This window comes from Aquarana catesbeiana, linkage group LG12 (genome assembly GCF_042186555.1).
Source record: "Aquarana catesbeiana isolate 2022-GZ linkage group LG12, ASM4218655v1, whole genome shotgun sequence".
Classification (NCBI taxonomy): Eukaryota; Metazoa; Chordata; class Amphibia; order Anura; family Ranidae; genus Aquarana; species Aquarana catesbeiana.
Genome location: NC_133335.1, coordinates 190,324,913 through 190,350,056, shown reverse-complemented (window position 1 = coordinate 190,350,056; position 25,144 = coordinate 190,324,913). Strand labels below are relative to the sequence as shown.

Below are 25,144 nucleotides of genomic sequence, written 5' to 3'. Positions count from 1 at the left end.
CCGCCGACACTCGCCGATCGTCTCAAAAAACACACAGGACAGCGCCCTGCCTATGTAAACAAGGCAGAGCTCTGTCATGTCAGTGGGAGAATAATGGATTTGTTTTTTTAGTAAATGCACCACACACTGAACACATAAACACTGGCTAGGCACACAGTTGACCATTTGATCACCCTAGATGTTTAACCCCTTCCAAGCCAGTGTCATTAGTACAGTGCATATTTTTGACACTGATCACTGTTTTAGTTTCACTGATTCCCAAAAAGTGTCAAAAATGTCAGTTAGGGGTTTATTTACTAAAGTTAGAGAGGGCAAAATTAGTCACAATTTTGCATAGAAACCAATCAGTTTCCAGGTTTTATTGCCAAAGCGAAATTGAACAAGCTGAGGTTAGAAGCTGATTGGTTTCTATGTGACTAATTTTGCCCTCTCTAGCTTTAGTAAATAAACCCCTCAGTGTCAGAATGTTCACCACAATATTGCAGTCCCGCTAAATGTCGCTGATCGCTGCCATTACTAGTATCAAGGTGGATCAGTGGTCAAGGTGGATATTGAGGAAGTATCAAAAGAAAATAAAATGCATTTGGCAACCATTAGGACATAGGGGGTTATTTACTAAAGGAAAATCCACTTTGCAATGCAAGTACACTTGAAAGTGCACTAAAAGTGCACTTGGAAGTAAAGTCGTTGTAGATCCGAGGGCGACATGTGAGGAAAATAAAAAACAGCATTTTAGCTTGCACATGATTGGAAGATAAAATCAGCAGAGCTTCCACTCATTTCAGATCTACCCCTTAGATTTAGAGCGACTGCACTTCCAAGTGCACTTGCAGTGCAAAGTGGATTTGCCTTACGTAAATAACCCCTATAGTGTCCATTACTGCATAGGGTTCTACAATTATTCATTGTGTATGAAATCTAAACATTTGCGGAATATTGTTATAGACAAATAGTGAATCTTGAATACTCACTTGCAGTGATTGATACCACACTCTCTACTGGGATATTCATTGTCCCACTCTGTGTTTCCTGGAGGATTGGAGGAGGCTGGGGATCGTGGGCCAACATTGTTTGGAAATTCTGACGGGAGATGTGAGAAGTCCTGGGGACAGTTGCAAAAAAGAGACAATTATGGTCTGTTGCAGAAGACAGTAAGTTCTATAAACTGAAATGAAACAATAGGAGAATTCAACTATTCATTTGGCCTAACTCCATTGTAGTAGATGTATACATGGAAAAATTAATTACATCAAACAGATATGACAGCTACGTTTTTTGGTTTTCTAGAAGATGCTGAAGAGTTATGCTACCTTATGGTTTCCTATATTCCTCAAGGACTTTGATGGTAAAATCTTTGTGCTTTAGTTCACAGGTCTACCATAGTAAATACAAGGGGTCATGCTATTGTTTTTTTTTTATTTTAAATGTTGAAGAATGTAACAGGAGGAGAGGGAAGTGTCAAGAGCAAGAGTGTACAAGGTTTGCAGGAACACAACTATAGTACATTACCATGGTATACTACCTCTGGAGTTCCTCATAGAGTTAACAAGGCAGTAGGTGACTGAACCCATCAGAACTCATTTAGGCCTAAAATTTACTAACTCTGTAATGGGGGCCACATATGTGCAAAACTACACATGTGGCAATGGGCACAGCTAAGGATAGTCAATAGGACATTCTTATATTTCTTAAACAAAATTTGGACCACACTTGGCTAGTTTGAAGACCATAAGGGTGGGCCAGTAATGTGGCAAGTGCTCTAGCTTACTGGCAAGAAGTAAATGGCAGTTGTTATTTTCAGTTTGCAAAATGTAAGCACGTACTAGTAAAAAAGTTAAAGAAAAGAATGGGGAAGCAATAGCAGAGGGCCTATAGATTCCAAAAGACATGTATTGCATATACATAATATATTAAACACTGGGAATGAATGAAAAAGTGGTTATGTTGCCCATAATAACTAGAAAATGGCAGGTGGAATATGATTGGTTTCTAGTCAAAAGAAATAAGCATAAACACCTTTAGTCTCACCTGTTGACCTGTGGGAGATGAGCTCATTGGTGACTGTAGTCCAATAGAGGAGGGCTGCATATTCAGTGACTGATTGAGGAGAGAGCTGGGAGGGTGGCGCAAGTGTTGGTGGAGGGGAGGACTGATCTGGAAAGGAGGCGGAGGAGAGGCACTAAGGCTGGGCAACATTGATTTGGCATTGAGGGTTCGGGAAAGGCTGGGGTGAGGGTGGCCACGGTAACTTGGCAATTCAGCAGGGGACAGGAAAGAGGCAAGGCCGGGGTAGGGGGAAGAGGACTGTGGAGGCAGATTATACATGGATTGTTTTGGGAGAATCATTTTGGAGGGCTGGTTGGGTTGAGAGTTCTTGGCTTCTCCTTGGTCAGTGTAGCTCTAAATAAAGACAAATAAATAAACTCAGACTGTGATTTCACATTTTATGTATATAATCACTGAAATGATTTCAGATTATATTTTTATGTTGAATTTATAAATATATATATATATATATATATATATATATATATATATATATATATATATATATATATATATACATATGTATTTATTATAAATGTGCACTTACACAATGACAGCCTTGCCACTGCAATGGAAGGACAGTCACCCTGTGAAAGTGCCAATGGCAATTTTTACCCAGTGGCAGTACCCCTTGACAGAACCAAATGCTTTGTTACCCCATGAAGGTACCAATAGCATTTTTCATCCTGCAGAAGCACCAACGTTAATGCTCCTTTAGATTAAAAACAAGGTAATAGCCCATGTGTGTCCATATGTGCACAGAGGTTGATGGTTAACAAATGCACTAAAGTGCAAAATCCAAAAATGTACACCAAAATAGGTATTTTCCTGTTGAAAACATTAATGACCACAAATGAACTACACGTATAAGATGATTTTTCATAATCTGCGATAATGTTCCAAATATACATATACAGTATATTTTTATAATGTGTGTGTTTTAAGAAAAATTCCTGTAGAATAAAGATCAGCAGGCTATCCGACATTTACCTTGGAAACCAGGCTAGCCCTGTAGGCTGCAAGGGCCTTTAAATACTCCTTCTTTGCTGCCTCAGTCTTCCTCTTGTAGGCCTGCAATAAACACAATTTGTCAAATGCGAAAAATAAATCATGCATATTGAGTATACTATTTTCTTATTTCTGTTCTGAATATGTTATCATCTCCGCTTTCCTTTCTTTCAGTTTTTATATACAAGGTTTAACGTTACTTACAGAGGTTTTAAAATTTAAACAACATTTATCAGAAAGTAGAAAACCCTTAAGAATGGCTTCTTGTTGCTGAATGGTAGAGGTCTCACTGCTCATAATAAAGCCAAACTCAGTTGAAGCTACTTAGACTTGGAAATCTATTTGCCATCAATGGTTTGGGCTAAATCATAATGAAAAAAGTCAGCTCTGGCACCAAGTAGCTAAAGGGGTCCTTTTTCCAAACCCGAAACAGAGGAGAACTAGGTTTACCCAACCTGCTTTGGTATTACCAAGCTGCCCAGCTAGCCAAATTATCAACTATTTACTCAAGCACAGCCAAACACTACTGGGTTCATATGGAATGACAGGTGGTCCCAAACATTACCCTGGATTATCTATTATGGTGTAACCCCAAGAGACGCCCAGCGATCTTAGTACCCATGCTATCTCACTCATTTGCTCTGTGGGAGAACCTCAAGGGTCATACAGAATTAGTTTCTCAGACACATCCACTTGCACACCTTTTCCACAACCCTCAATTCCCCCCCCAGGGATGAACATCAAAGCCTTCCAATAGTGGCTGAACAAGCGGTTGCACAGGATCGGACACTTCTTCAACTCAGCGGGCCCGATCACCCTTAGCTACTGCATCAGCAAACTTGAAAACCCACGGCAGAGAAGTTTCAATTTCTCCAAATCTCACATTTCTTAAACTCTCTATGGGTGTCAAAACCAGAGCCACCCAACATTACCCCATATGAACAATGGTGTGGCCAGGCCACAGAGCAAAAAGGGCAGTGAGACACTGCAGAAGATGGCGTCACTGGAAGCATCAACCAGGGAGAGGGGGTTTTTCAAGTGACACTGAGTGTGTTATAAACGGACAAAGAGAGGCTATATTGAGGCTTGGATAGCATCACTCAACAATCATCAGATTGAATACTGTTTAAACAACCCCTTCACTGCACTTTGCATACCATCCTGATTTGTGGCCAACCAGTTTATGGAGGGCTCCCATACGATACCTGTTGATTTTGTGGGGCAGTGTCAGTAGGCTTCCAGTGACACCATCTTCTGCAGTGTCTCACCACCTATTTTTGTTCGCATAGTACAGTATACTCCTTCAAATCAGCTTCTGTTTACCTTTTGACAAATTTAAAAACACATATTCTCCTATCCACTTCCCCTGACGATGGACTTGAACCAGAAACATGTCGGGTACCGGAGATTTTTCGGTAATCAGAGAGTATTTACAATATAATTCTATGCTCACTATGTACTTTTGTTATGTTTTTGTTCTTTTGTTTTTTGTTATATGTTTTTAACTGATCATTACATGTATGTGTGATCAAATTTTATATGTATTAATAAATGCTTTTTACTCTGTATTAGTGGTGTTGTTGCCTTTAAAGTCCCAAGCAAGGGGGGTTTCCTTTTTTTCCAAACCTAGCTATATGACAGACTGGGAGAAAGATCTCTCACAGGAGTGGGACCTGGAGGAATGGCACAGAGCTGTCTCATGTTCATACCGAGGCATTCTAAATATCTCTTTAATTGAGGCGGATCTTAAGGTCCTTGGTACTTAGTCCCCTCTAGAATAGCAACATTTTACCCCTCTGCATCTCCTCTCTGCTTCAGAGACTGCTCTCACACTGGCTCGATGATACATATATGGTGGGAATGCCCCAAAATAAAAGGGTTCTGGAACAAGATTTTCTCAATAGTGTGAAAAGTTACAGGACTCCTGATTCCCAAATCCCCGCATATATCTTTTTTTAACCTTTCCAGCAAAAAAGGCCTCTGAAGGCAAAAGAAGGCTGATCCACTTTATTTTCCTGGGGGCTAAATTAGCAATAGTAAGAGCATGAAAACAACCCTTTGTCTCCTGCGCCATGGCAAAAAAGAAAATCTCTTTGATCATGACCCAAGAGAAGATGGTCAGTATACTACAGGACTCGGTGCAGAGATTCTAAGCCATTTGGGAACTGTGGGATAACTATGTGCACGTTCCTCTGACTCCGCAGCTCTGATTGAGCTTTTAATGAGGTTATGGCAGGACTTCTACTCTTATACTCATCTACCCCTCTCTCTTTTTTTCTCTCTTCTCCCTCTTTCCTATCTCTACTCCTCTCCTATAGTTGATGGTTAAATTACGATTTAGATATGGAACATCTCATCTTAAATAGGTGAGAGACGCACATCAGGGAATACTCTGTTAAAGGGGACAGTTTGATTCTCCCTAGTTACACATTGGACGATGCAATTCAGGAGTGGCTATGCTCCTCTGTCACCAACCCTGAATAAAGACAGTCCGATAATATCCCTCGTAGATATCTCTCGTCAGAATGTTTGCAATTATAAATGCTTATCTAGATTGGACAAACTGGGTCTTAAGCCCCTTAACACTTTAACCTAAGCTACAAAGCCAAGAGGATCCTAGACAGTCCTCTAGTTACGCTGTCACCTGAGCGTCTAGTACATGACCCGGCAATTGATATGTTCTGGTTGTGATCATATTTCACTCTTTCACTGGAACTCATAATACACGTACCCCCTTTTATCACTACTCAAAGTGGTCGAATATTGCAAATGTCATTTCTCATGTTGTATTACTATTTTCTATTCCTGTTGTGCAACTTCTTTAACAATAAAAATTGATTGAAAGAAAAAGCGGTAGACCAAGGTTTCTTTTGCCATTGTGCAAACGGTTGGTTTTCTAGTATAGAGACCCCCCGAGGATCTGTGTTGGCGGTTCTCCAATTTCTCTTGGACAGATTTTATTAGCCACCAAAGAATTCGTGAACCTTTCTTTTAAACGAAACATGTAATGAAGAAGTAGGAAGGCTGCCACTGGTACCAAATCCTTGGTTGTCATGTTGATTCAATGGCTTTGGTATTTTATAGTCAAAGGCTTATAATTAGTAAACAGATCAGTAGTTCTGACTTCGGTCTGACTTTCCTAATCTAAAAGATTTTTCCAAGACAGTGTCTCAAAGCATTTAAGCTAGAAACAACCAGACCAGGGAACAAGCATTTTCAGAAGGAAAAGGTCAACAATGTAAGATCTGTCTGGCAAAAACATTGTGCTCCTCCCTGCTCTTCACTGGAATGATTGCTTCTCCACCCTCCTTTAAGTATTATACAGTGCTTATTGTGGGACCTCATATTATCTCCACAGTATTGATACATATACATATGGTCCATTTTTCAGCACATCATTCTAATTTACATCAGTTATAATATTTCCAGTGTGGGGCTAAAGTAGTTTATATCTAGAAGAACTTACCTGTTTTTGTTCTTCACCCAGGCTATCCCACATCGATGCAACAATCTTGGACACATCACCAAAGGTGGCGTTGGGGTTCTGTCCTTTGATGGCTGCTTGAGTATCCCTAAAAAAGAGGGCGTAGGCAGAGACAGGTTTCTGGGGCTCATTGGGGTCCTTTTTCTTCTTCTTCTTCTGGTTCTTGGGTTTTTTACCAAGGTCATTGGAAGGTCTTTTTTCTCCCGCACCCTGCCAAAGAAAAAACAATTTTGCTATTAACAGGAATGTACAGTGGGCTTTGTACATATTCTCTTTATTTATTATGGTCAGAACTGAAAAAAAAAAAACATTTTCAACAATATTTTTCTTTTTTTTTTTTATCCGGGTAAATAGAAAATTTAGAATATAAAAAATGATGTAATCCTCCACCCAGCTGGCAACGTGACTTCTAGTCTCCTTTCACATCATTACTTTTTAGCTTAAGAGGCCTGTTGTTCACATGAAGCTGATTTACTAAAGGAGTTAGGAATGTTCATGCACTAAATTGTGTAAATATTTTAATCAATTATCCAATCATGTGAAAAACAAATCCCTGTTTACTTATTTCATCTGCTTGTGATCGGATAACTGAAGTGAATAATCACACAATTTATTGTGTAAATATTCTCAGTTTCTTTGGTGACAGCTTCTAAGAGCCATCACAACAGTGACTACCATATCAGATGGCTGAGCCCAAAGTTTCAATCAGACAAAGGGAGCTGCATAGCAAGCTGTTCTGATGGGTTGTTTCTTTGCAATACCTTTGTTATATATTAAATGTGTATTTTTTTTTAACTAAAAACATAAAAGTTACAAAAATAAAATACAAAACCATTACAGATTAGCTTTTAAAGCAGAACCATAGTAGATTTCAGTAAATGCACTTTTTGATATGTTACTATAACATTTACCGAGTACCAAGTATTTTTTATGCTAGTTTTAAAATTTTTGCTTATCTACTGTTCCATATTTTGTGTATTTTATGTACAAAAATGTAAATGCTCCCCATCAAGTAATATGAACATCCTGGCTTAACCACTTGACCTCTGGAAGGTTTTACCCCCTTCATGACCAGGCTATTCACAAATAGAGCTTTCTTTTGGTGGTATTTGATCACTACTCGTTTTTTTACCGGAAATTTTGAAAAAATTATATTTTTTACTTTGTTATAAAACATATCCAATAAAATTTAATTTCTACATAAATTTAAGCCAAAATGTATTCTGCTACATGTCGCAAGTGCTGGCAGTGATTGGGGCTGATCCTACTAACACTGTGTATTTGGGGAGGCTATACTATTAGGAACACTAGTATAGTTCCGATTGTGATCAAGATACTGATTCGTACAGACACTATACTAATAATGGCTGTGATCAGTGACTTGCAGTGTGACTGTGATAGTGTGGCGCCCAGTCTGGGGCTAACTGACACTGGCTGGGAGGGACACTAACTGACACTGATGTCGCTAGTGACACTAATACAGTGATCGGTGATAGTATTGTACACTGTACTTATGGCACTGACTGGGTGACAGGAGTGATCATGAGGGCAATCAAGGGGTTAACTGTGTGCCTAACAAGTATATGCAAGTTTATGTGTGCTGCTTTTACTCACTGATCATCTGGCTGGAGTCGCTCCTTGCTTTCAGTTCTGAATGGTAACTGATAGCAGAGAGAAATCCAGCCAGATCTGTGTGTTGTGTTTACCAACACACAGATCTCTATGCTGTGATTGACCACAGTTGATTAGCAGGCATACGGCAAAAACGATTGGTTGTGGCTTGCTGATAAACTTGTGCTGTGTCCATTCACAGCACAAATCAGCAGGGGGCGAGTGCATGTGCACCACCAAACCAAAAAGTACAAACCAGGAAGTACTTGTACATCGTAGTGCCTGGGGTCGGCAAGAGATTAAAGTGTATCTAAAGCTATTTTTTTAAAGTTTTGAGCAAATTGGGGAAGGGTTAGAAACCCTACCAGGTTTTCATTGCTGTCTGAGTCCACATTGGGGAGATTCTCTTTCTTTATTTGTCCTGGTGACCATTTTTAAAGGGACATTTTTAATATGTTGGTAAATCCAACATATTACAGTTGTCACCAGAACAGGAATAGAGGGTTCCAGTGATAAGTCGATTAACAGACCAAACTACACAGCAAAAATGACAGTTACAGAGTTGGGAAAAAACAAATAACACAGCTGGGGGGTGTTTACAATGGTCAGCTTTAAAGTAATTGTAAAGGTTCTAATTTAAACAAAACAAAAAATAATTATATTATACTTACCTGCTCCTTGCAATGGTTTGTATAGGAGTAGCTCCTATCCTCCTCTTTTCGGGTCCCCCGCTGGTGCACCTGGCTCCTCCCCCCCGCCAAGTGCCCCTATAGCAAGCTGCTTGCTCTTGGGGCACTTGTGCGGGCTCGCTCCTGAGCTAGCTCTGTGTGTTCAAAGACATATAGTGTGCAGCTTGGCCCCACTCACCACTCCCTCCTTGCTGACTGTGATTGACAGCAGCAGGAGCCAATGGCTCCCACCGTTGGGTCTGAGCCTACAAGGAAGGGAGAGCCTCTGCTCTTTTTCACAGCTCTGGATCGAGATCGGGCTCAGGTAAATATATAGGGTAGTTGGAGGGGGGAGCTGCAGACTGAAGGTTTTTTACCTTAATGCAGAGAATGCATGCAAGGTAAAAAAAAGCCTTCAGCCTTTAGAACCACTTTATTTTATATGGTTGAAATGTCATTTCCAAAGGCAAACAAAAATTTTGCTGTTACTGCTTTAAAAGGTGTTATCTAGAGTTAGGCTATAATTTGTTGGCTTCCTACTTAAAGTCTATTTAAAATTAAATGTCCATCCAAGCCTAACCTGTACCACAAGGTGACAACATTGCTGTGTAATTTCACTGCCTAACAAACACTGTTGTCACCCTATTACAGGAAGTGGATAAATAATGGATCTACTGACAGGATGAATTTTAATGTAACAGGCATTAATGAATAATCACCTAATTTTGTCTAATATTCCTCATCGAGGAAAATACCGCCTTATGGCCACTAGATGGAGCTGAAAATCATAGGAAATAAACATATTAGACAAAATATGGGAATTATTTGTGATAGCTGTATTTTTTATTTTGACCATAGTTTCACTTTAATTGCTCCAACTGCAGATTTGAATTTGTGTCGCTTGTTCCTTACATATAGTTTTCTCAAGGGACACAATGGATGCCATACAGGCATAAAGATTCAACATTTAGAACCTTGGAATTACAGTCTGTTAATGGCTGAGCAAACAATCTATGATTAGTACCTTATAGTGAGAATCAGTGTCTTCCTCTTGGGTGGAGCTAGAAGGTGAGGGAGTGGCCGATTTACTACCAGGTGGGGAGGGAGAGCCGTGTGTAACTGCACTCTTCATTCCCATTTGTGAGATAAGCTGCGATTGGCTGAGAGCGGTCATGTGACTGGGGAGCATTCCGGACCGGTTTATCAGTGAAACTTGATGGTTGGGGTCATAAGAGGATCCTTCAGAGTGTACCAGCTCCTGTATCTGGGGGCACAAAGAATAACAGTGTATGAGTGGACAGGTAATAAGGTAGAAGAATACCTTGGCTGCCTACTTCAGTCAATTAAGCCAGAATGTCTTTAGATGTCAGGGGTGTTAGATACATGTCCAATAAGTAACAAACAAAAATTTTTTTTTTTTAATTAAAGAAATGCTAAATCTACTGTATGTGTGTGGCCCTGCCTTTGCTGTCCATCATACACTATATTACCAAAATTATTTGGACGCCTGCCTTTACACGCACATGAACTTTAATGGCATCCCAGTCTTAGTCCGTAGGGTTCAATATTGAGTTGGCCCACCCTTTGCAGCTATAACAGATTCAACTCTTCTGGGAAGGCTGTCCACAAGATTTAGGAGTGTGTCTGTGGGAATGTTTGACCATTCTTCCAGAAGTGCATTTGTGAGGTCAGGCACTGATGTGGACGAGAATTTCTGACTCGCAGTCTGCTTTAATTCAACCCAAAGGTGTTCTATCAGGTTGAGGTCAGGACTCTATGCAGGCCAGTGAACTTCCTCCACCCCAAACTCACTCATCCATGTCTTTATGGACCTTCCTTTGTGCACTGGTACCCAGTCATTTTGGAACAGGAAGCCATCCCCAAACTGTTCCTACAAAGTTGGGAGCATGAAATCGTCCAAAATGTCCTGGTATGCTGACGCCTTAAGAGTTCCCTTCATTGTAACTAAGGGGCTAATCTCAACAACTGAAAAACCACCCCCCACCATAATCACCCCTCCACCAAATGATTTGGACCAGTGCACAAAGCAAGGTCCATAAAGACATGGAAGCAAGGTCCATAAAGACAAAGCAGGTTTGGGGTGGAGGAACTTGACTGGAATGAATTAGAGCGTAGACTACAAGCCAAGCCTTCTCCTCCACATCAGTTCCTGACCTCACAAAGGCGCTTCTGGAAGAATAGTCAAACATTCCCAAATCACTTGGTGGAGGGGGGATTATGGTGTGGGGTTTGTTTTTTAGGTGTTGGTCTTGGCCCCTTAGTTCCAATGAAGGAACTCTCAAGGTGTCTGCATACCAAGCCATTTTGGACAGTTTTATGCTCCCAACTTTGTAACAAGAATGGTCAAACACTCCCATAGACACACTCCTAAACCTTGTGGACAGCCTTCCCAGAAGAGTTGAAGCTGTTATAGCTGCAAAGAGAGGGCCAACTCAATATTGAACCCTACGGACTAAGACTGGGATGCCATTAAAGTTCATGTGCGTGTAAAGGCAGGCGTCCCAATACTTTTGGTAATATAGTGTAGTTAAGCTGTGCTCCCATATAGCAATAACTCCCCCATATAAGCTTTGCTGTATACATGCTAGATTAAGGCACAGGAACATTATAAATAGTATTACATAAAAAAACATTGTTTTTTTTAACTGTATTCGCAGCTATAGCATGCGGTCATTTTGTTACAAATAATGTTTAGTGGAGTTAACTACATATGTCTTGCAGCGCCGTATCACAGCCTAATCTTCTTTAATTATCAATTAATGACCCATTAGCAGCCTGACAGAGCTACAAAGTGAATAAATGAATAATCCCGCTGATTAGCATAGTTAGCGGCAGTGGCATTCACAATATTGCTTGCTGCGCAGGCTTCTATCAGCATGTTTTATAACACAAGAACAAACTAGTAAATAAATACACATGAAATTTAGGCCTGAGGTGAAGTATTTTGTAAGAGGTACACACAACTAAAAGGATCTGAAGGGAAAACTGTTTTCATAGGACCAGGGCCGTCTTTACCGCGGGGCAAAAGGGGCATCTGCCCAGGGCCCTGTCATTGTTGGGGGCCCTGCGCTGCCCGTCCCTTAAACCCTGCACACTGCCCGCCGGAGTTCGGCCACCTCCGGTGCTGGTCGCATGCTGGCTGCTCGCTACTGTCACTTGGAAATACACAAGCACGGCTTGTGTATTTCCAAGTGACAGCGCTTCTCTTCCGGCGGCTGTTCTCATCCCTCGGGGACACACACGATCTATGAGAGCAGAGGAGGAAGGGGGCGGGGACTCTGCACAGGGGAAGCTGCTTCTGGGACTGGCAGGTTCCACGGACATCGGAGGACAACATGCTGTGAGTACACAGAGTTTTCCTCTGTACTGGAATGGGGGATGGGGGCTTTGTGGAAGGACAGCCTTGTACTTAGGGAGAGTGGAGCTCTGTATTGAAATCTGGGTGGGAGGAGAGCTGTGCACTTCTGCACTCTGCACCCACCTCACTCTGCACTCTGCACCCACCTCACTCTGCACTCTGCACCCACCTCACTCTGCACCCACCTCACTCTGCACCCACCTCACTCGGCACCCACCTCACTCTGGACCCACCTCACTCTGGACCCACCTCACTCTGGACCCACCTCACTCTGGACCCACCTCACTCTGGACCCACCTCACTCTGCACCCACCTCACTCTGCACTCTGCACCCACCTCACTCTGCACCCACCTCACTCTGCACCCACCTCACTCTGCACCCACCTCACTCTGCACCCACCTCACTCTGCACTCTGCACTCACCTCACTCTGAACTCTGCACCCACCTCACTCTGCACCCACCTCACTCTGGACCCACCTCACTCTGGACTCACCTCACTCTGGACCCACCTCACTCTGGACCCACCTCACTCTGCACTCTGCACCCACCTCACTCTGCACCCACCTCACTCTGCACTCTGCACCCACCTCACTCTGCACCCACCTCACTCTGCACTCTGCACCCACCTCACTCTGCACCCACCTCACTCTGCACTCTGCACCCACCTCACTCTGCACCCACCTCACTCTGCACCCACCTCACTCTGCACCCACCTCACTCTGCACCCACCTCACTCTGAACTCTGCACCCACCTCACTCTGAACTCTGCACTCACCTCACTCTGAACTCTGCACCCACCTCACTCTGCACCCACCTCACTCTGGACCCACCTCACTCTGCACCCACCTCACTCTGCACTCTGCACTCACCTCACTCTGAACTCTGCACCCACCTCACTCTGCACCCACCTCACTCTGGACCCACCTCACTCTGGACTCACCTCACTCTGGACCCACCTCACTCTGGACCCACCTCACTCTGCACTCTGCACCCACCTCACTCTGCACCCACCTCACTCTGCACTCTGCACCCACCTCACTCTGCACCCACCTCACTCTGCACTCTGCACCCACCTCACTCTGCACCCACCTCACTCTGCACTCTGCACCCACCTCACTCTGCACCCACCTCACTCTGCACCCACCTCACTCTGCACCCACCTCACTCTGCACCCACCTCACTCTGAACTCTGCACCCACCTCACTCTGAACTCTGCACTCACCTCACTCTGAACTCTGCACCCACCTCACTCTGCACCCACCTCACTCTGGACCCACCTCACTCTGGACCCACCTCACTCTGGACCCACCTCACTCTGGACCCACCTCACTCTGCACCCACCTCACTCTGCACCCACCTCACTCTGCACCCACCTCACTCTGGACCCACCTCACTCTGGACCCACCTCACTCTGGACCCACCTCACTCTGGACCCACCTCACTCTGCACCCACCTCACTCTGCACCCACCTCACTCTGCACCCACCTCACTCTGCACCCACCTCACTCTGCACCCACCTCACTCTGGACCCACCTCACTCTGGACCCACCTCACTCTGCACCCACCTCACTCTGCACCCACCTCACTCTTCACCCACCTCACCCCTGCACCCACCTCACCCCTGCACTCTGCACCCACCTCACCCCTGCACTCTGCACCCACCTCACCCTACACTCTGCATCCACCTCACCCCTGCACTCTGCACCCACCTCACTCTGCACCCACCTCACTCTGCACCCACCTCACTCTGCATCCACCTCACCCCTGCACTCTGCATCCACCTCACCCCTGCACTCTGCATCCACCTCACCCCTGCACTCTGCATCCACCTCACCCCTGCACCCACCTCACTCTGCACCCACCTTACCCCTGCATTCTGCATCCACCTTACCCCTGCATTCTGCATCCACCTTACCCCTGCATTCTGCATCCACCTTACCCCTGAACTCTGCATCCACCTCACCCCTGAACTCTGCATCCACCTCACCCCTGAACTCTGCATCCACCTCACCCCTGAACTCTGTATCCACCTCACCCCTGCATTCTGCACCCACCTCACTCTGCACTCATCTCACTCTGCACTCTGCACCCACCTTACTCTGCACCCACCTCACCCCTGCATTCTTCACCCACCTTACCCATGCACTCTGCACCCACCTTACCCATGCACTCTGCACCCACCTCACCCCTGCACTCTGCACCCACCTCACCCCTGCACTCTGCACCCACCTCACCCCTGCACTCTGCACCCACCTCACCCCTGCACTCTGCACCCACCTCACCCCTGCACTCTGCACCCACCTCACCCCTGCACTCTGCACCCACCTCACCCCTGCACTCTGCACCCCCCTCAGTCCTGCACTCTGCACCCACCTCAGTCCTGCACCCACCTCACCCCTGCACTCTGCACCTACCTCACCCCTGCACCCACCTTACTCCTGCACTCTGCATCCACCTCACCCCTGCACTCTGTAGACACCTCACTCTGCACCCACCTCAGTCCTGCACTCTGCGCCCACCTCAGTCCTGCACTCTGCGCCCACCTCAGTCCTGCACTCTGCGCCCACCTCAGTCCTGCACTCTGCGCCCACCTCAGTCCTGCACTCTGCGCCCACCTCAGTCCTGCACTCTGCGCCCACCTCAGTCCTGCACTCTGCGCCCACCTCAGTCCTGCACTCTGCGCCCACCTCAGTCCTGCACTCTGCGCCCACCTCAGTCCTGCACTCTGCGCCCACCTCAGCCCTGCACTCTGCGCCCACCTCAGCCCTGCACTCTGCGCCCACCTCAGCCCTGCACTCTGCGCCCACCTCAGCCCTGCACTCTGCGCCCACCTCAGCCCTGCACTCTGCGCCCACCTCAGCCCTGCACTCTGCGCCCATCTCAGCCCTGCACTCTGCGCCCACCACACCCCTGCACTCTGCGCCCACCACACCCCTGCACTCTGCGCCCATCACTCCCCTACACTCTGCACCCACCTCACCCCTGCACCCACCTCACTCTGCACCCACCTCAGCCCTGCACTCACCTCACCCCTGCACTCTGCACTCACCTCACCCCTGCACTCTGCACTCACCTCACCCCTGCACTCTGCACTCACCTCACCCCTGCACTCTGCACTCACCTCACCCCTGCACTCTGCACCCACCTCACCCCTGCACTCTGCACCCACCTCACCCCTGCACTCTGCACCCACCTCACCCCTGCACTCTGCACCCACCTCACCCCTGCACTCTGCACAAAGCACACCCCCAACCCTGCACTCTGCACAAAGCACACCCCCAACCCTGCACTCTGTACATAGTGCACCCCTCAATGCTAGTGCAGTTTGGCCACACCCGCAATTTGCACTGAGAGGTTATGATGTGTAGTAACCTCTAGCAACTAATCTGTAAACTGTAATGATGTGTTGTAATCTCTGGCAGCCAATCACAATCGTTGCCTGATCTGCTGCAGTAAACTCATTTTGAGTCTAGCTGGGGGGGCCCCAATAAAATCTTTGCCCAGGGCCCAATCAATATTAAAGACGGCCCTGCATAGGACACAGAGACCAATCAAATCCATCCTTCTCTGTTTCTAGTGTTGCACGGGATAATAAAAAGAAGAATTTGATTGGCTGCTACAGGCAACTTCTTTCTGACAGTGATGTCCAGGATGACAACATCCAGAACAAACAGTTTAAGGCTGTATTCACCTGAGTGTTCCTTGAATGCGCGTCAAAACGTGTGACAACTCAAGGCCCAGAAAGGTACATGAGCTATTTTGACACGTTTCTCATGTGTAGGGCAGCCTTGGAGCAAGTGTCCGTCATAATGCTCACAATGGCAAGCGTTCATTGGTCAGTACAGCCATGTGACAATGGTGACCAATAAGAAGAGCATCTGTGGCTTCATGTAGTAAGGTGTCCCAGAAGAAAGACATGCTTCTCATTGAGCATCATGATAATCAGGTTGAGGATATTTGGAGTTTTTTGGACTAATTTTTTGTGAACCATCTGTGCAACTGGTCCCCAAAGCCTTTTCTCTAATCCTCTCTGGTTAGTTGCCATACAATGAAGCCATCAAGTACAATGCAGGGCCAAACAGTCATTCCTTGTATGTGAGGACAGTGAGGGCCCATCCGCAACCCAAACCATCGAACAGGATCTATCTCTTGATATAACTGCAGTGGTATATTTTTCAAGAATCCCGGAGTTTAGCTTTAAAGCAAACCCTTGGTGACTTCTGTAACTGCAGACACTGGGGAGAAAATTGTTCTCAAATTTTACGATCATTCATGCACTCAGCAGCTCGGCTTCTCCTGTTCTCCCATTTCAGAGCATCTGTTCTAAGTTTAAATTAAAGGTTACAAGACTGGAACGGTCTTAAGTCATATCCAAGAGAGGAGCTGGCTGAGCTGTTGAGTTACTTCTGGCAGAGAGGAGCAGGGGGAGCTGATCTACTGAGTCACTGCAGGAGAGGGGAGCAGGGGGAGCTGATCTACTGAGTCACTACATGATTTTACTGCTTGTTTTTTTAATCTTGAGGATGAATTGCTCCACAGTGCATGCAGCTACAGGGGTCAGTGAGGGCATTTTTTAAAGCTGATTTTTTTACTGCTTCTTAAGTCTATGAAATTTGAATGCCCATAGTCTGTCTCAAGATTCACTTTAAAAATTTTCTAGGTTTAGCAGATGCATCCAGCATAAAAGTTCTATTTTTACACCTTTTGTTAGATGTGGTAATTTTTTTCTTGAAATTTGTAAATGCTGATTTCTGAATTGTAGTCTTTTCTCATATATATGTGCATTACATTTACATATTTTTACATTTGAGTGCCTATTCACAAATGCCATTCACACAGAAGCTTCTTCCACAAGTAAGAACTTCCTCCAATGAATTGCAACATTTTTGAGTCTGAATTTAACATGTTTTTTAAATAAATACTGTATATGTCTTCATATTCCAAAGTCTGATCATGATAACATCATGCATACAGCATCATTGTCTCTGAATAGTCATTCTGCAGTACCAAGACACTCCTGCAGGTGGGATTGCAGGTAAAATCTGAAATCAGTGTTGAAAAGAGAGCCTGAATAGTAGAAGAATAGCTCTGTTTAGTACACCTGTCAAATTGTAATTCATACCTCTTGATCCTGGCTATTTGAATTTTAACACCTTCTATTAGATGAAATACATCCTATAAAACATTGCCTACTATAGAGATTTCCCGTACGTGGAGATGGAGCTGTCTCCACGTGCAGAGTAATGGCTGCTTACACTCAGGTGCCCAGCTGCTATTGTTAAACCAGCAAGCATTTAATTGAAACAAACGACCATAATAATGGTACATTATCTCCGCAGGCTTGAAGCCATAACAGTTTTAATTATTGAGTTAAGAGTCAAACTAATTTATCCGTTAAAATAACAGGAGCGCCTTTGCTGGCTCTGATCGGCTTATTAGGAGCGGGAATATCAGGGGAACAGCGGGACAAGACTGTGAGACGCACAGGCGCTTGTTCTTCTATTCATGATACGGCCTGATTTCCACGACTGAAGTAATTATTTTACCTTAATAGGGACTTTGGCTGACACTGGGCACAGTGTTTAAAGCAACTGCAGAAAGCAGAGGTGTCACCCATATTAACCTGAAATCATGCTGTCTTTTTTTCTGGGACAGGTCACAACCAGAAAACAAGTGATGATGTTTTCTACTGGCGCCATGAACCCCATTCCCTTTTCTTCAGTCTTTATACCTTTTGTCTAAGATACTTTGAAATGTAACACCAGCATTGGTTCTGGATAGAGTAGGGTAGACTTTGAAAAGCTGTTGGGTTTTATTGGTATCTGAATCCCCGTCAAAGATTTTCTTCATCTCGAAGTTGGGTGACTCACTGTCCTGAAGTTGGGTGACCAGATGTCCTCGGTTTCTGAGGACAGTCCACGATTTTAGGGGGTTTTCCCCAGGAAAAAACTGTCCCGGATTTATCCCCAGTTCTCCAATGGCATCCCCAGCCTGTGGGATAATCTGCTTGGCAATAGATTGCTTGGGAAGCACTTTACTTATTTTTGACTTCTACACTCTGCTCATTATTTGCTCCTGACACCTGCACTCTTGATCCAGAGAGGAGTAGGCTTTTTTTTTAACTATACTCCTTCAAGCCCCTCCCATCATTAGCTCCATTTGGAGCATCAGGCTTTGCAAGGTGCTATTAGCGCCACCTCTGCCCCAAAGTGGACATGGTCAGTAGGGTGTCCCCAAATTTCATTTTGAAAATCTGGTCACCTTATCCTGGTGGGCATTGTAACTGGAACAGGAAGTCAGAACAGAAACAATAAAAAAATAGGGAATAGGGCTAGGGAAAATTCCCTACTCAGCAACATCCAAATGCATATGTTGACAACCATTTAGAAACCATAACAAAAACAGCAAAATACATGTCAACTGCCTATTAACCATATGAAAATACCCAACTGTCTTGTGAAAAGCTGAACACCTGTTAACTGTGTAGAGAAGTCCAGTGATTGAGAGGAATCATGGGAGATTTGAACATCATGCAGGATTACTAGGTACATTAACAAGGCTGCTTTTACTAAATAATACCCATTATGTTTACAAGTGGACATAAGAAAAGGGAAATAAGATTAAAAAGTTATCGCAATTTTTCGATTTTGAGGCTTAGGGTGTATTTATAAAATTTAGCAGACCTATTTCCCCTGTAAAACTGCATGTACATTCATTTTGTGTGAATGTTAGCAAAATCTAATTTTTAGGCTTTTTTCTCTTCAGATCAGATGTTTTTCATTCATAAGAAAAGTGTAAATCAGCAAAATACCGCTTTATGGTCACTAGATGTAGCTGACGAACATAATATGTGTTTATTTCATGATAATCAACTCCATCTCATGGCCTTAACGCTGCACCCCATTGAAAGGTTGACAATATTAAAACTACATTGGAAATTCCTCCTGTTGCAAGTCCCTCTGAGTGCACCTCCTTCCTACTTTATGCTGTATATATACAGTATATCCCATCCAAAAGCTAAGGTGGCACTCACAGGGCTTGAAAGGGGAATGCCTAGGGCTTGTTCACACCAGGAGTGGTGCGGGGACACGTGCCTTTTGCAGATGCATTAGCATGCAATAATTCTTAATGACACCTCCACGCATCTAGCCAACATGTGTTTGTGTCTACCAAGACACATGGTACCACAGTACTATGCATGTCAGTGCAGAGTGATTTTAAAAGTCTTGCCTGCACCCATTTTGTTAATATCACACGCATTGAAATTATTGGTCTGCCCTAAACGTGACACGCAGGAATGCGCAAAAAGAGCATGAGTTGTCAAATGTACCACCTGTTGTGAATGAGCCCTCAGTGATAAACTTTTTTGCAATGTTTCGACAAAGCACAAGCTCATCTTTCTCAGGACAACAGTGAAGTGAAACAGACCATCAATACCGTCCACATGTGATGCCATCACATGGAGGGGTTTTAGGGTTTATGTGCTATTCTGATGAAGATGAGCCTGTGAAAGATGAGCCTGGAGAAGACGAGCCTGAGAAATATGAGCCTGAAGAAGACGAGCCTGAGAAAAATGAGCCTGAAGGAGAAAAGCCTGAGAAAGATGAGCCTGAAGATGACGTGCTTGAGGAAGATGAGCCTTAAGAAGATGAGCCTTAGGAAGATGAGCCTGAAGAAGATGTGCCTGAGAAAGATTAGCCTGAAGAAGACGCGCCTGAGAAAGACAAGTCTGAAGAAGACGAGCCTGAAAAAGACGAGTTTGAAGAAGATGAGCCTGAGAAGGACAAGCCTGAAGAAGACGAGCCTGAGAAAGATGAGCCTGAAGAAGACGAGCCTGAGAAAGATGAACCTGAAGAAGATAAACCTGAAAACGACAAGCTTGAGGAAGACAAGCCTTGAGGAAGACAAGCCTGAAAAAGAGTAGCTTGAGGAAGACATGCCTGAAGAAGATGAGCCTGAAGAAGACGAGCCTGAAGAAGATGAGCCTGAGAAAAATAAGCCTGAAGAAGACAAGCCTGAAGACAACGAGCCTGAGAAAGATGAGCCTTCAGAAGAACCTGAAGAAGACGAGCCTGAGAAAGACGAGCCTGAAGAAGATGAGCCTGAGAAAGATAAGTCTGAAGAAGACAAGCCTGAAGAAGATGAGGCTGAGGATGACAAGCTCATGAACACAAATTTTATGCGTAAGTGCTGCCTTATCTTATGGATAATATGTATCTTTTCTTTTGCTCAGCATCCAGGCCCATATTTTCCTTGTATATATGTGCAGTGGCAACCACCACAATAAAAAAAGCTATAAATAGTAACAAGGTTTTGAAAAATAATAACATACATAGACCCAAATATTTATATTAGCACTGTTAGGCTTAATGTGCACGGGACGTTTTAAAACCTCTCCTGAACAATTTAATTTGACAGATGCTAACCGACGTTTAAAAACGTCCATTTTGCCGCGTTTACATCCCGCGTTTAGCCGCATTTGCGTTTAGAGGCTTTTTTTTTTTTTCAAATGGTCAAAAATGTATCTCCATTAAACACACCTGCAAACAAAACACGGCTAAACCTGAGTTACCACATTTACACACTTTACAAGCTGTTACAGGCATTTGGCGTTTCAAATGCCTCCGAACATCCGTCCTGAACGCATTTTTTTTGCTTTCCTAAAAACGGCTTCTAAACTCAGCTGCCTAGAAATGACTAGAAAACAACCCTGTGTACATACACTAATAAGATAACATAGAGGTGAGTTCAGGGGCAGCTGAAAAAAAAACGCCCAACTGCTCCTAAACGTCCATTTACCAGCAGCAGTGTACATGAAGCCTTACCAGGGCGTAGAAAAATAAAATTCCGGAGACAAAATAGAAGGTCCATAGTTCTAATGCACATTCTTTATTCTTTGTGGTATTCACACAACATTACACAGAGCAACTAAACACGCCCATCACAAATAGGTCTGTGGTTAGGGTGTCAAACCCTTGTTATGCAAACACCAAGAGGCCAGTGACAATAGCATAGCTTGCTTGATGCAAATATCTGGTGTCCAATGTCACATTCATGTACATACATGTCATTTCAGCCTTTCAGCCTCATAGCGTTCAAGTTTTAGGAGACCGATTAAAAAAAGATCAGAACCCCACGCAAATCTTAAAAAAATGCAATTTAACCCAGCTACGGATTCCCTAAAAATGCCTTACTTTTTTAAATGCTGCCAGTATAAATACCAGAAACTCCTTTTTATATTGGCTTCATGTAAATTCCCATATCCTAAAACTGGGAGGGCAATAAATTTCAGGCAGTCAGGCTTTTGTATCCAGTCAGCAGACAGGGGGGGGGGGGGGGGGGGGATTGGGGTTGCTGTATTGCTTAAATATAATGGAGAAAAAAGTAAAGTCGTGGATCTGGCAAAAGAGGGCTGTTAAACTCACAGAACTGGCTGGACAACATGATCTAAAATCTATTGGCAGGTAAAGAGTTCACATGTATGTATTTCCATCAAGAGAAGGCCTTTTAAGGCATTTAGTAGCGAAACTCACTACTCAAGATAAGTCTCTATAAATAGATAAAGAGATACATGTTTATAAAGGGATACAATTGAATAAATACTGTACATTAAATGAAATGCCTGTGAAATAAAAGAAAAGACTGTAATATACCCAATAATGTTATCCATATACAGTTCTCAGAAAACAATACCTTATGTGACAATAATCCTTTAAATTATTTCTGAATTATAGGGGTGTATTTAAAAAAAATGCAGCGCTATTTATCCTGTGAAACTGCATGTACATTCATTATGTGTAAATGGAGGCAACCCCCCAAACATTATTAGGCTATTTTCTCCCCAGGTTGAATGTTTTTTATAGAGTGAGTCAGGAATATCTAATATCTAATATCTACTTCTTTTAATCATCAGCTCCATCTAGTGGCCATAGTGAGTTTTTTTTTTTTCTTAGTCGCTTCTATATGAAAGAAAAAAATGTTTCTAACTTCAGAGAAAATAATTTCATAACAGTTGTGGCCCACATTTCCAAAGAACAAATGTACATGCAGCTTCACGGGACAGATAGCACAACAATTTTCAATGAACCCCATAATGTTTAGCGGTCATTTGCTCTTATTCTACAGTATGCTGGGCAGCTCACAAAGGGAGTATGCAATAAAAAATAAATTGTACTCTAAAATGTACATTGCTTGTAAATGTCACTGTCAGCTGATCTCTGCATGATTTCAGAGCAAGCATCGGGAGTGTGGTATTTCCCATAGCATTAATGTAATTCGTGTGCACATTGCAATTCTTCTCAAGTATGGTATGTACAAAATGAATCGATAGCCTACAAAATATAATGGAATTACATTATATGTAATAAAAGTAATAATATTTTACAGGGTATAAGCCACTTTTTAAAAGGACATGGGCCTTGTGTAGTTATATAATCAAGAAATATTTAATTATAATAAAACCTAACTGCGTGCAATATAGATTAGAGCAAGAACAGGCTCACTGATAAGGCAAAAATGCAAGTGCAGTCACCTGAAGCAACCACTCATAAATTATCCTTCAGGGGTATCTCCACTTGTAAGGACATGCTAACTGAAAAATGCACTTGGATATAGACCACCTTTTCAATCTTAAACTCCCCATATAATCTTTGTACAATCAACTTTAGATTTTCCAAAGCTATGTTAATATGAGAATCTCCCTAACCTATCCAATCAATCTGCATCCAACTGGTCAGGCCCATGGTACTACATAGTTGTTGGTAGGTTGCACAGTCAAATTGCATCAATGGTCCAACTTTCCCATATCAAAGAAAGAACACAACCAGTGTGTTTTGTTATTACTCTAGGACCTTGGTGCCCAAATTTCAGCCCATGGGTTGCGGCCCTTTGACGCTTACTGTGTGGTCCTCAGGGCCCCTGCAGTCAGTAGCCTGTGTTTAGGAGCTTACCCAGGTCAGTATAGGAAAATATTCTTCATACTGGATTCTAGTAGTTAATGGTTTGGTTTATTTCTTTCACACAATCTTCTTTTTTTCTGTGCTGTGCAATACTTTTCTCTTTTATGTTTTTTTCCTTTGATCTTTTATAATGGATCTTGCTAAAAAAATATATCAAATGTGGTATAAGTCACTGATAGAGGGGCTGCAGGTAACAGAACTGTGGAAGCACTGATTTGTGTTTGTTTTTAACTGTCTCCAGATGTTTGTCTTCAGTCTATAACAATTCCTTTATTATATCTGCATCCCCTGCAGTAGGCCTGTAGTCTTTGACCATCCCCTGTAGTAATCCCATGGTCTTTGACCATCTCCCGTAGTAAGTCTGTAGTCTTTGATCATCTCCCATAGTAGGTCTGTAGTCTTTGGCCATCTCCTGTAGTAGATCTGTAGTCTTTGACCATCTCCTGTATTAGGCCTATAGTCTTTGACCATCTCCTGTAGTAATCCTGCAGTCTTTGACCATTTCTTGTACTAGGCCTATAGTCTTTGACCATTTCTTGTAATGGGGCTGTAGTCTTTGACCATCTCCTGTAGCAAGCCTGCAGTCTTTGACCATCTCCTGTAGTAGACCTGTAGTCTTTGACCATAGTCTGTAGTAGTCCTGTAGTCTTTGATCATCTTCTCTAGTAGCCCTGTAGACTTTGACCATCTCCTGTAGTAGTCCTGTAGTCTTTGAGCATTTCCTGTAGTGGGCCTGCAGTCTTTGACCATCTCCTGTACTGGGCCTATAGTCTTTGACCATCTCCTGTTGTTGGCCTGTAGTCTTTGATCATCTCCTTTAGTAGTCTTGTTATCTTTGACCATCTCCTGTAGTGGGGCTGTAGTCTTTGATCATCTAATGTAGTAGGTCTGCAGTCTTAGACCATCTCCTGTAGTAGACCTGTAGTCTTTGACCATATCCTGTATTGAGCCTGTAGTCTTTGACCATGTCCTGTGGTAGACCTGTATTCCTTGATTTTGATCTGTAGTAGGCCTGTAGTCTTTCACCATCTTCTCTAGTAGACCTGTAGTTTTTGACCATTTCCTATAGTAGACCTCTAGTCTTTGGCCATCTTCTGTAGGGTGTCTGCAGTCTTTGACAGATTTCCATAGCATTATATTCATTAATACCATACACAACCCTTTGGTGATGTCAGGGGTCAAACTTGAGGCCTTCTATATAATTGACCATGCCTGTGTAAGGTGTGTTTAAATGTCCAACTGTAGTCACCAGTGGAAGCCTGTATGACAGGGTGACAACGCAGGAGCACATTTGGCAGACAGGGACAGAGCATTGTCACCCTGTAACAGAAAGTGGCTGAACATGGACCTTCATGGCAGAATCGCCAGGTATTATCTTTATTTAAATAAAAGTTGCCGATTTAAAAACATTGATAGTAGCTTTTGAAATTACATTAATATGATAAAGCTTATCTGAGCTCTCAGCACAAACCTCAGGCCGCCGTGGACTCATTTGTGTGACGGCTGGGTGTTAATTCCCACTTTATGCTGTTGATAAGAATTTAACATACTTTTTTTTAAATCTCCTACTCAAACATTTGGTAGGTCTGCACAGGATGTGAATTTATCTCTTGAAAAAATAACATCAGGATAACATCTGATCAGACAGAAACTGTAGCCACAACATAAACGAAAACTATATTGAAGTGGATTTAAGGATACCGTTTTGGATAGAATGAGAAGGAGGGCACAAACATATGGGCACGGCAATATGAGCATGCATTTCTTAATAAAATAAAATAATTTTTTTTTAAATGTTCACATATTATAGGGTAATACTACTTTAAATATGCAAAATAGAAACAGATGGAAAACAGGAACAAGGAGACTGGGATATGCATCATGTGACCTCTGGGAAAGGTCATGTGATGCAATTGGAAAATTCTAGAAGTGGGGCTTATTATAAATAGGACCCCGCTTTGAGGTAAACCACCAGTGGGTCTGTCACAC

General features: G+C 43.4%; 1 protein-coding gene across 3 annotated transcripts in view; it reads right to left on the bottom strand.

Moving 5' to 3' along the window:
• The window catches only part of TOX2 (TOX high mobility group box family member 2), a 194,684-nt gene that overhangs the window by 1,777 nt on the left and 167,763 nt on the right, over positions 1-25,144 (bottom strand). For 2 of the 3 annotated variants that reach the window (XM_073606335.1, XM_073606336.1), the window contains exons 4-8: positions 9,842-10,081; positions 6,521-6,748; positions 3,037-3,117; positions 2,029-2,400; positions 972-1,102 (exon numbers count right to left, since the gene is read on the bottom strand). In XM_073606335.1, the coding sequence (XP_073462436.1) occupies positions 972-1,102; positions 2,029-2,400; positions 3,037-3,117; positions 6,521-6,748; positions 9,842-10,081 (1,052 nt within the window). The remainder of the gene's footprint in view (positions 1-971; positions 1,103-2,028; positions 2,401-3,036; positions 3,118-6,520; positions 6,749-9,841; positions 10,082-25,144) is intronic. The other variant, XM_073606337.1, reaches the window with a different exon arrangement.